Raw genomic sequence first — 12,438 nt, 5'->3', positions numbered from 1 at the left:
CCTTACCTCTGCCAAGGAGGTTATGTTTTTAGGAGTTTGTCTGTGAACAACATAACTCAAAAACTAACAAATGGATCTTCATGAAATTTTCAGGAAATGTCCAAAATGGGATAAGGAAGAAGTGATTAAATTTTGGTGGTGATCCGGATCACCATCTGGATCTAGGACTTTTTAAAGGATTCTCTATCAATGTGAGATAGGGCTGTTTTCACCATATGTGTACATAACTCCACCATAAATGGTCTGATTGCTTTGCAAAACACTACAAGACAAGGTCACCATAATTTCTGACAGATGTAAAAGTGTAATCCAGATCCTGCTAATATTCTGGATACTAAGATCCGGAACATAAAATATGTACTGGGTCATCATAATTTTCAACACTGTCAGGTAACAAATTATCATTCAAACCTGCAGCTAACACCAAAGGGAGTATAACATTAAAGTAGGACTTCAGTGTTGTTTGACAATCACAATATGCTTGGTGGAGGTCTACGCTCTCTGAGTGCTTTGCTTGCTTAAGCTGAAAAGGAGCATCAAGTTTAAAGCCACATCAAAGTAACGTGAAAGAGTGTAGTGTACTACCCCGAGGAAGTTTGCATAATGATACCAAGCCGACCGCCTCTCATCTGATTTACATTTCTGTTGTCCTACTTAGATAACACGAAGAATTACAGTCTTTGAATTTATCAGCAGAGTCTGAGTGTTGCTGATGCTTGTAGTTATGATGCACAGACGAGCCTTGGCCCTCTCTCCTGCGTCATCTGTTTGTCCATATCAGATGGGAGGGGATTCTCATGCTGTGGCCTACATAACTCTTGGATAACAGCTCCACAATCACATCTTACACGCAGTCATGTACTGAGCGATATGATTTCATGTTCTTGTCTTTATTTTTCCAAACTGTTGCTTTAACTCTGCTTGTTCCTCAGTCTCCTTAGTAGAAAAGCTTCTCCATCGCTCTGTTTGCAGGCCTGACAGGTCAGACTGCTCTCAAAGCAAGCGTGAAAGAGCAGAACAACATCTGCTGCAATGGTTTAAAAAGCCACTGAAGACAATGCAGTGTGGATCAAGATAGGTTTTCAACCTATTCATCAACATTATACTCATACTGTGAGATCAAGAGTTCAATGACAGTGCTGATGAATTAAAAAGGTAATGATCTGTATAGAAGACGAGCAGGAGCTGTGATGATGAATTTTGAGGTTATGTTACAGAAGATATCTTTCCTGTGATTCATCATCAGCTCCACAGCAGACACATTCAACAAGCTTCTCACTTTATGAGCCTTCCACCGAGGCATGCAAACATATGCTGCTTCTTTCCAGCATGGATGCAGAAATAGCCTCTAAATGTGCAGCAAACCTCTTAAACGGTTGGTAACAGGAGGTGTTAGCATTCAGCAGTGCGTATCAGAGCAGCAGAGTTTCATTTTGAACCAACACGTGACTGACAAATACAGGGGCTGTAACTGAAACATGTTCAGGAAAGAAAACAGTTTCTGTGCAGTAGGATCATTTCTAATTCTTCTGCCCGACATGTATGACTTCCCCCAGCTGCCTGATGAGCTTCGCCAGAGTCTCCATGTCGTGGTCTCCTCTTTCCAGCAGCTCGTAGCGGAGACTGGAGATGTCCTGTTTGATTTCTTTCAGTTCACCTGTGGCACAGTAAGTAACATTAAATTTACACTCATATTTCACTGATAAAGACGTTTTGATGTTCTCCACAACTCACCTTCATTCACTTCATCGTTGTCTTTGTCTCTCTGTGCTTTCAGGATGTATCTTTTGATGAGGCGGTTCATTATCTTCTGAAATAAGAGAGAATGTGTGATATCTATAGTTTATTTGTTGAGTTTTCACCCATGTGAAACAGATCATTTATTTATTGGACTGAAAGTGTGCAATAGTTTCACTTGAGCATGCGTAACTTCATCACTATCATTTATTCATCTTTGTATCTTCGACACTACGTTATTTTTTTCTGCATTTGCAATTCACTGTGACACTGCATTTTTATTATTTTAACAAACACTTGCTCTTGAATCTTATTTTTTGTATCCTTTTTGTAATTTCCTTACTAACAGTTTCTATTTTGTCCTTTATCGTCACTAACTTTTGGATTTTGTACCAGGGACAGAGCCAGGATTTCAGTTCTGGCTGGGCCTTAAGTTACAAAAGCTTGTAGATCATTGATTTAATAAATAACTAGAAAGGCACCTGGAGTGCAGACCCCCTCCAAGCATATTGTGATTGTCACCAACACTTTAGTCCTACTTTAATGTTATACTTCCTTTCAGCAAACTGTCTGCTACAATTTGGTGTTAGCTGCAGGTTTGTACGATGACAGCTTGAAAATTATGATGACCCAGTACTTATTTCATATTCCAGATCTTAGTATCCAGAATATTGCCTGGATCTGGATCGTACTTTTACATCTGTCAGAAATTATGGTGACCTTGTCTTGTATTGTCTGACAAAGCAATCCGACCATTTATCGTGGAGTTATATACACAAATGGTGAAAATGGCCTTATCTCACAATAATAAATAATCCTTTAAAAAATCCAGGGTCCAGATGGTGTTCTGGATAACCTCCAAAATTTAATAACTTCTTCCTAATCCCATTTTGGACAATTCCCTAAAATTCTATGAAGATCTGTTTGTTAGTTTTTGAGTTATGTTGTTCACAAAGAAACAGACAAACTCTCCCAAAAACATAACTTCCTTGGCATAGGTAAAAATGACTGACAATATACTAATGTTACTATGTATGGTTATAAAGCGGATTTGGTCGCTGTTTCCACCTTTAATTTGCATTTCGGCATTGTAAGCTGTAAGAGCAAGGACATCAACAACGGTTAAATAAAATAAATAAAAATCTACAGTCTTTCCCAAAATAAAGTTCTGATCCCTCCCACATGAAGATGAATGTTTTATAACTTTTTTTTCCAGCAGGCTTAAAAAAGATGGTTCATTTTACAAAGACAGAGCATTTAATGCAAACAAAACAAAACAAAAAAAACATTGAGTGACAAAATTTTACTGTGCCCTTTTTAAACCGATTTAAAAATGTAAAAATTATAAGAAAGATTCAGGGTGGGCCTGGGACCTTCGTGTCCACCCATGATGCTGCCCCTGTTTTGAACTCTGGCAACAGTTTTCTTCAGGATTAATAAAGTGGATCTTATCATATTTTAATAGGAACTGAAGAGGTTATTATTTTTTACATTTAAAGTTTGTTTTGGTAAAATAAGAGCAACAGAGTTCATGTTTGTTTATTGAAAGTTTGGTTGTTGTTGATTTACCTGGTGACGTGTAGGGCTGGGTGTCCCCTCCACATTCGGATCCTCTGGTTGTCTCAGCTAAGATTAAAAACATCCAACATTGACACTGTTTATTTTAAAACAATCTTACATCTGTAGTTTCTAAACATAACACAAGAGGGCACTGGAGACCAGTATGAAAAAAGATGCTCCACATTAAAAATGTATCTCACCATCCAGTTTCATTTACACAGCACTGGTTCGGTTACCTCCCTGTGTAATGTGTAATTTGTGACAGCAGCTGATGCTCACCTTGTTAAGCTCCATGTCATCGTGTGAATTTTCTCTGCTTTTGCTTTTAGGTCCATCCCAGATAAACTCCCTCAACCCAAACCAGAGGGAGACGACTGAGGCAGGGCTGGGTATGAGGTTGAAGGGCACAGGAAGTGTGCCGCCGTACTCAAAGTACGAGAACCACAGCTTAGCTCTGGCAAACTTCCACTCGACGTCAGCGTCATCCTGTCACAGCAGAAGAGACACAGGAAGACATCTGATGAGGAACAGGTTCAATTTTTAAATTTTGTGATATGAATCTTAAACTTATCTGTTTCTTCTTTAAGTCTGAGTAAAAATGTGTGAATCTAATCCAAAAAATCTAACACAATTCTGAAACAAAACCATCTTTATTATGAATAATATGAATGGAAAGAGTTCAGTTTAATTCTTGTATCAATCCGACGTACCTCAATCTCTTGGAAGGAGCTGTTAAACATGGCGATGAGCATATTCAGCAGCACAATCACCATGATGATGTTGTACACCCCATACAGAACATAGCCGATATTCTCTATGAACTTGTGGTCAATGTTAATGACGACTGATTTTACTTCTGACAAGCCAAAAATGGCCCAAAAGAGTGTCTTAAAACTCTCTTCAAGCCTTGGGGAGTGAAGAAATGGAAATTGAATTAGCAAAGCAAAGAAATAATCATTTCCGTTACACCACATCCAACATGAGCTCTGTCTCGAGGCACAGCGAGTGAATATTCATGGACTTCCTGACAAATTGCAACAGTAAAAGTTGGCACTCACGTCGTAAAGGCATCGTTGTGCTTGGCTCCGAGGTAGTACGAGTACAGATTGAACATCCCGACCATGAAAGCCACGAAAACTGTGATGAAAATAACCATGAACTTAAAGATGTCCTTGACTGTTCTTCCCAGAGAGATCTGCAAAGGGCCGAAGCTCTCGTTGGCAGGCAGGATGTAGGCAATGCGCGAGAAACTCAGCACCACGGCGATTGCATAGAGGCCTTCAGAAATCAGCTGGGGGTCGGAGGGCATCCAGTTCATTCGAGCTGAAAATAAAACATGTTGAATGTGATGATTAACATTCACTCAACTTGAACCACTTATACCAGAGGCTGAAAGAGAAGTACGTCTAGTCTGAGTGTTGGGATTAGGTAGAAAATCATGACCTCATTATATGCTGCACTACAAAAAACTGAAATCTTACCAAGTGTTTTTGTCTTATTTTTAGTAGATGTCTTTTATAGATTTAATATGAGTCACATTCACCTGACCAGTCCAGAAAAAAAAAAATTCAAGATTTTTTATTATTATTATGTTTTTCTATACATTTTCTTTATCTTTTAATTTTCTTTCTTTCTTTTTTTTGTATAATTTTATATCTTAACTTTCTCTATATTCTATTTTACAGAGAGTACAGTTGGTAATTCTGTATTATTTTCTGTTCATGTTATTTTCTTGTTAATTGTTGCACCAACAAACCAAGATTGCTTGGATGAGCAAATGTACTTGGCAATAAAACTTGATTCTGATTATTTAAAGACAAAATTTAGGTCTGAATTGTTTGTAACAAGTAAAAAAAAAATCTGCTAATGGAACAAGAGAAAAGTTACTTGTAACAAGACATTATTCTAGTTTCAAGCAAATTTTTCTTGTTTCATTTGCAGATTATTTTAAACTTGTTTCAAGCAATTCAGATTTCATTTTGTTTTTGAATAACATGAAACAATACATTTTTGGGACTGGTTAGTTGAATGTGGCTCAAATAGGATAGAATAGAATAGAATATACTTTAATCATCCCCAAGGGGAAATTGAGGAGGAGTCACAGCAGCAATACAAGAAAACAAAAGTAAGAAAGTGTATAGAAAGTGCAAAAAGGTCCATAAGAAAATAGATGGTGACAGCTTGTCCATCATTCTCCAGTTCAGCCAGCCTCCACCTCCACAGGGTCCAGGATTCCAGCTTCTTCAGCAGCCTATATTTAGCATATCAACTTGAATAAGTCAATTTTACCTTGGAACATGACAAAAACACTTGATAAGATTCTAATATCTTGCAGTGTATGTAAACTCTGCACAAAACGAGCTGAAAGAAAAATTAATTCACTGAAAGCCCTTTCTGCCCTGAATCTCAATATCTTCCTATTTAAAAAACTTAAACTTTCAAAACTCTTCAAAAACGGAAAAATCAATATATCAGGATTTTATGCTTGACAATACCAAAATCAGGATTTTTTGCCAAAAAAATCCCTTATTTTCAAATACAAATTCTTGGCAAATTCTTCAGTTTTTGTTTATAAACTGGATAGGAAAAAAAGTTACCACCTTTCTCCAGCAGCGGGTGAAATGTTTCTCTCTGACTCATGTGATGAGTATTTTATGAAAAATACAGCTCCTGATATTGTCTGTAGAAATTATCACCATTATTTAATTTTTGTACATGGTCTAAAGTTAAAAAAGCAAACTAAAAAAACAGCAAAAATTGTAAATATAGAAAAATTGCAATTTGTATCGAATCAGCACCCCAAAAGTCGAAATAGAATTGAACCACGAGAAAAGCATATCGTCCCAGCCCTTTAAACAATAACATCTGAGCTTTAAGATGCTCTGACAGCAGCACTTCTTATACATGAATTCTTAAGCCACACTTACCCAACTGGAAATACTGTATCTCAAAGGGCAAGGTCATATTGGAGAGGCCATTGTAGTGCTTGTCAACATAACACTGAGCAGAGTATGCGTGCCAAAAAGCCATTAGCCTGGCAATGAAGGAGGTCATAAAAATGGCCAGGATGCTGAAATCAAGAAGGTTCCAGGGCTCTGATAGATATTCCCGGATGTCCTGCGACCAAATGTCCTTACATTCCTCCCAAATCTTTCCTGTAAGAAGAGAAATACAGTTAACACAGTGGTCTCTCTTTGTTTAATCATTTTGTGTTGAAACATAATAAATAAGGATTGAATGGCAGTCAGATCATATATGGATTATAGGTATTCTGGGGCCAAAGTGCTGCTAGCAACTGGTCACGTTTTCCCTCAGTTGACTAAAAGTTATTATCAGTTTCGTTTATTGCTGTGTATGTAGCAAAAAAAAAAAATAGAGAGATCATCCATACAGACAATTTCCTGTCATGACAGATTTAATGACTTCTTGTATACTTGATCCTGTATGCACAGCAGAGAGATTGGATTGTAAAAGTGTGGGCGCTTAAATTAAACTGTGAAATGACGACAATTGAGTTCCACAAAGCTGGGAGAAAATTAAATCACACACGTGAGATATCTGAGATTAAAAGAGTGAGCAGTAAGGTGGGAGGTTTGAAGAGTGGTTATGCTCTTGACCTATGACCCAGGAGATGATGAGGATCTCCATCCAGGTGAAGGGGGTGGTTTTCATACGAAACAGCTGTGAGGGGTTGTCATGGGTCGTCATGTTTGGCAGCAGCGACGTTCCCCCAAACCTGTCTGCTGCATTCAAGATCAGCAGGCAGAGAAATATTATAAAGGAGGCTGCGTGTGCTACAAACTTCAGGAAAGGTCCACACATCAGTTTCCCCAACTGAAAGAAGACAGACGAGATGAAAGTTGGTTTCTCTTTTTTTAAACTCCATGAGGATGAGCAATTTTCTTTGTAGCCAACCTTGCTTGACGGTGCAATCCAGTACATTAAAGCTAAGACAGGCAACCCGGCAGCTACACCAAGGACCAGAAGGATTTTTACTGCTGTGGTTTGCTGACGCAGTCCAGATAAGTTCTCGTACCAGATGGAGAGGAGCTGCTGTTGGCAGTTTGGATGCGCCACAAACTGCATCATTTTTGAGCAGCAATATGTGCAGGAGACGATAACAGAAAAACAAAAAGATTACTCTCACAGAAAAGAAATACAAGATGGAATAGAAGAGTCATTTGAAATTATGAATAAATAAGCACTTACTTTTTTGACCTCGTATTTTATTGCAAGTTTTAATCTGATGAGGTTTTGTCTACTGATGGTTTGAGAGCTTTGACATGATTCTGTGTCCCCGTTTAGGATGGCCTTCACTTCTTCCGTGTTTCTGCACAAATCCAGGAGTCCCACCACAAAGTCTTTACACTGCATGGACAGTTTCTGGTATTCATTCTGTAAAACAAAGAGGTACATATTGTCATCCTATGAAAATAATGGCTTTAGTCATTTTTTGGCTTAAATCATCTTGATAGTGCTGGCCATCTCTGGTAAAATCGCTTAAATCTTTAGCTAAAAGGATCATGCTCTTTATGCCCTATAGGACAATGGCCTATGTTAAGGGGTGACTTCGGCCATTTTATTTCTAGCCCAAGTCTAAGTTTTGGATTATTTAGGATAAAATGTGTGACTTGGGCAGTTTAACAAGGTTTCCTGATGGTGGCTTCTTCAAGAAGAAACAGAAACTTAAGTGCAGAAGAAGCTGTAAAGATGATTCTTCAATCAGTTTCTACTGGTGAGTGATTAGGTTCACTATCATAAAGGCTAGGGTATAATGTTGCATAGTAATTCAGTCAAAATTTCAAAAGTTATAGCTAAAGGATTTTTTGTTTTGCAATGTCAAAATCAGGATTCTTTGTCAAAAAATTGTTGTTCTTTCTCAGATTCAAATTTTTCATTACACTGATTGTTTACAAACTGGATTGGAAAAAAGTTACCACTTTTCTCCAGCAGAGGGTAAAATATTTCTGACTTATGTGATGGGCATTTCATGGGAAAATATGGCTCCTCATATAGTCTGTAGACATTATCATCATTTAACGTTTTCACATGGTCTGGTGTTAAAAAAGAAAACTAAAAATCGCAAGAATCGTGAATATCGAAGAATTGCAGTTTCAATTGAATCGGCACCCCAAAAGTTGTGATAGAATCAAATTACAATACTAGAATAATATTATTATAAACTACAACTTTAGCTACTTGTAATTAGCTACCTTTTCCTGGCTAGCCCAATTATTTCTGCAACAAAACATAAATGAGCATAAGGTAACAGTACCCTTCAAAGTTTTAAAATTAAAGAAGTGTTTTTGCTTTTTGGTAGGTGATGTATGAGTATGCCTACTCAGTGTATGATTGACCCGACATTTGTTGAATTTAGGTTGGAGTTATTTACGCTTTGGGTTTGCTTTATGGAATTAAAGGACAGATAATGGTCAGGTTCCAGAAAGTTGTAAAGTATAATAAAAAAACCCGGCAAAGAAGACCCGGAGGAAAGGGACTGCCTCCTGACCAATTTGATTTACCTGACATTTGTTTCAGTTTCAAGTTTTAAGTTTGCACTATGGAATGAAAGGGCAGTTTAAGCCGGGTTTAAAGTTCTACAGTTTCATTTAGCAGTTAATCTTTTTTAAATGATGAAGAGTAATCTAGCCAACTAACCACAATTAATTACTGCAACAATATAAATCAACCCTCAACAACATTTAGTAATCAGTGCTGAAAATTCACTAAGAGCTGGGTCTTAGACCTCACTCTACCCCTGAGGACAAAAAAGAGAAAAGTCAGCTCCAGTGCCTAAGTGTTCCCTGAACAGATGAGTCTTCAGACTTCTCTTCAAGTAGAAAGGGACTCTGTGGATCGTATAGAGTTAGGTAATTCATTCCACCATTTGGGCACAACAGAGGAAAAGAGTCTGGCTAGAGATTTGGAGCCAAGCTGGGCTGGGAGCACCAGGGGTCTTTCACAGGCAGAGCGTAGTGAGTGAGAAGGAGTGTAGACCTGGACGAGGGACCCCAGGTAGGCAAGAGCATTTCTGGTTAATGTTTTGTAAGCCAGAAGAAGAAAGTTTTAAGTTGCCTAAGTCACACTAGAACATTAGAAAAATTGGTATATGTATTCTTTGATGTTACATGATTGACACACAATGTTCTTTGCATGTTCAATTGGAGATTCGATTAATAAATATCATAGGCTCTGTATTTTGTAAAGATTTTTGTGTTTTCCCAAAACCTGAAAAAATGACTTAGGCCGTTGTTTTTATAGGGTGGCAATATCTCTGTAACACTGTACCTTAAACTCTTTCTCAATATTAGCAAGAACTGCGAGCTCGTTCCCCAGCTCCAGGGCTGCCATCACCGGGTCTTCGTTTGAGAAGGACAGATAAGCTGGACTGGCCAAACCTTTATAAGCGTTGATGCGGGATTGTGAATGGCTGAATGAGTCGTGCTTCTGCTGCTCACTGCAGATCCTGCACTGGCAAAAATAATCATGGGGTCGCTCTATTCGTGCACCCCTCATGAAAAGTATATGAACAATCTCGTAGTCATGGCACTGCGAGGCCAGGATGATGGGGGTGATGTCGTGAGAGAAACGTGTGCCATCCTCATCATACGCGAAGAAGTCATCATGTGTCCCCGCCTGGCTGGGACTGTTTGTCAGCCTCTGACCATCTGCAAAGGCCTGATGATTCAGTATGACCTCAACTATACGGATGTAGCCTTTACTGATAGCCAACAGCAGAGCGTCTCCAATCCGAGTGAGGTCTTTCTTCTTCAGCAGGAGTCGAGTCACCTCTAAATGCTCGTTGGCAACAGCCAGCTGCAGTGCATTCAGGCCCATGTAGTTCACACAGTTGACATCAAGCTGTGGCAGTTCCTCAAGCATCCGCCTCACTTCAGGGATGTTTCCATATTCTGCTGCTTCGAGGAAAAGTTCCTCTGTCATGGAAAGGGATGAGGTGGACTGAGCGTGTAGGAGGTAACCTGCTCCCTGTGAGGTTATCCTCCTGGGTTTGGACACAACCTGGCGAGACATCATCGTGACTCTGCTTTCATTGCTCCACCTGCTCGACAAATTGAAGACATTTATTCAGTATATGAATGAAAACATAAACATATACATTTCATAAAAAGAAAATTGATTTTACATGCCTGGTAGTGCAGAAAATAATGAAGAAAGTTTTCTAGTTTATGTAAATCAACATAACTTCCTTCTATATTTCCAAAAGTGCATGGGGAATGACACAGCAGTGAAACAAATGCAACCAGTATTAAAAGGACAGCTGGTCTTGGCTGAATCACAACTACATGTGTGACACCACCCACGGTCTCATCATCTGCTCACCTTCACTCCATGTCCTCTCACTGTCCATCCACTAAGCCTCTGACAGATAGCTCGCTCTTTCTTGTTTGTTTTAATATTTTTATACCATAATATCATAAATATCACAAATTCAAACCTGTGGTAGACTTCTATCAAGTCTTGTATGAACTTTGTCCGTTGCAGCACGACTTTAACCCCATAAGACAGGAATTCTATTTAATTCTAATTGAATTTTGCATCATTGTCAAACAAGTAAATCTACTTTCTGTGCACTAATTGCATTTGAATAACACAGTTATCTCTGTAGATAATTGCTCCAGCACAGATAATGATGGATCTCAATATCCCTCCGTTCAATCACAGCTATTGTTAATGTGATTTTACAAGATGTGCAACCTTAAGCAAAATTCTTTATGGTGTAAACAACATATGTAGAAATGCTTCATACTTTTACATCTTGCATTATTTGGCATCTGGTCTTACTCAGGTGAAAAAAAATGGCTCATGCTGTTGAGCAAAATAAAAAGGGAAAAAATGGAATTGGTGTGAATATTAATATGATGAACGAACACACAAAATTATAATAATTGAAGGGAAAAAAAAATTGCTGTAAGTTTTAACTTTGCTACCTAACAAATGATACACAAATCTATACAATGATGGAAGTAACATCAATTGGTTTCTTCATCAATTATTAGAGGGGCTGTGTGCACGTCAAACTAAGTAGCCAACAACCCAAAGTTATTCTTTTATTTTATAATAATAACCAAATTTTTACCTAAAAACAAGAGCGAAAGTTACGTCAAACTGTCTCTCTGGCTATCTACAGTAAAGTAGACGCTTCCGAGTGCATAAGAGAGGACTCTCGACAAAATACTGCAGGATTTTCATACATGTAAATAAGGAACTGCAACTACTTAAACTACATTTGACCGAAGATATAAACGCAACATAGCCTTTTCATAGTATGAAACTCACCCAAAAAGACCGAAGACTGTAATGACTCGAGATTGTTTCTCCAAATATCGAATGAAACCGAAACGTCCCACATCAATCCCACATCAACCTGTATGTGCTGGCGCGTTGAGAGCCTGTTAGCCACCTGTCAGACTGACTCCCATCAAGAGTACCACCTTGGGTCTTCATGCTGACGATACAGCCTCTGCACGCCCAGTGGGAGGGTTCATAACATAAGACGTTAGCACATGAATACAGCTTTTAGCTTGTTTTTGGTGTTAGTATGCCTGCCTGTTGCTCTCTCTTAAATTTCCAAAGCTTTCACCTTAAGCCTGAACGAGATATTAAAGTGCTTTGTCAAAATAATAGAGGATTTAAGTGCAGCAGAACTCCACTGACCTGTGCCATAAACGAGAGGAAAGGGCTAAGGGATTATTTTCTATGGGCTATTTGTAATTGTCAGAGTACAGGCTGCAGGAAATAGCACCATTAATACTCTATACAGTGTTTGACATAGAAATAGATTTGATGTAGTGGTCCCCGTCTATAGGTGAGCATAAATACTCTGAAAAAGGCAGATTTTCTAAATCCTCTTAACTCAAGGTGACATCCAATGTATCATGCTCTCAGAACACCTCTAGCATATGGGAGACAACTACTGCAGATTTGAGCTACTTCTGTATTTGCTTTCTTACTGCAATTGCTTAAAACCATATTCTTACTTTTTTAATTATGTTATTTATCATTTTTGTACTGTCTTCTACATTTAATGACTCTGTTTTACCTATTTTTTTTTTACCATCAATGTTATATTTTTTAATGGTTAATTTATTTTATTTTCATTTTACTTGACATAATTGTTAT

The 12,438-nt window shown here is 38.2% G+C and overlaps 1 protein-coding gene across 1 annotated transcript; it reads right to left on the bottom strand.

Moving 5' to 3' along the window:
* Positions 1-880: 880 nt before the first annotated feature.
* trpc6b (transient receptor potential cation channel, subfamily C, member 6b) lies at positions 881-11,722 on the bottom strand. The gene is made up of 12 exons (XM_074680073.1): positions 11,596-11,722; positions 9,586-10,357; positions 7,507-7,692; positions 7,213-7,377; positions 6,915-7,131; positions 6,225-6,452; positions 4,356-4,620; positions 4,008-4,203; positions 3,577-3,783; positions 3,307-3,363; positions 1,735-1,810; positions 881-1,657 (listed from the first exon to the last, which is right to left on the bottom strand). The coding sequence occupies exons 2-12, from the start codon at positions 10,330-10,332 to the stop codon at positions 1,521-1,523; spliced, it is 2,481 nt and encodes an 826-aa protein (XP_074536174.1). The 5' UTR covers positions 10,333-10,357; positions 11,596-11,722; the 3' UTR covers positions 881-1,520.
* Between the last annotated feature and the right edge of the window lie 716 nt (positions 11,723-12,438).

This window comes from Halichoeres trimaculatus, unplaced genomic scaffold (assembly GCF_033239565.1).
Source record: "Halichoeres trimaculatus isolate MK-OKI-2021-1 unplaced genomic scaffold, fHalTri1.1 fHalTri1_scaffold_9, whole genome shotgun sequence".
Lineage (NCBI taxonomy): Eukaryota > Metazoa > Chordata > Actinopteri > Labriformes > Labridae > Halichoeres > Halichoeres trimaculatus.
This window is presented reverse-complemented; position numbering and strand designations above follow the sequence as displayed.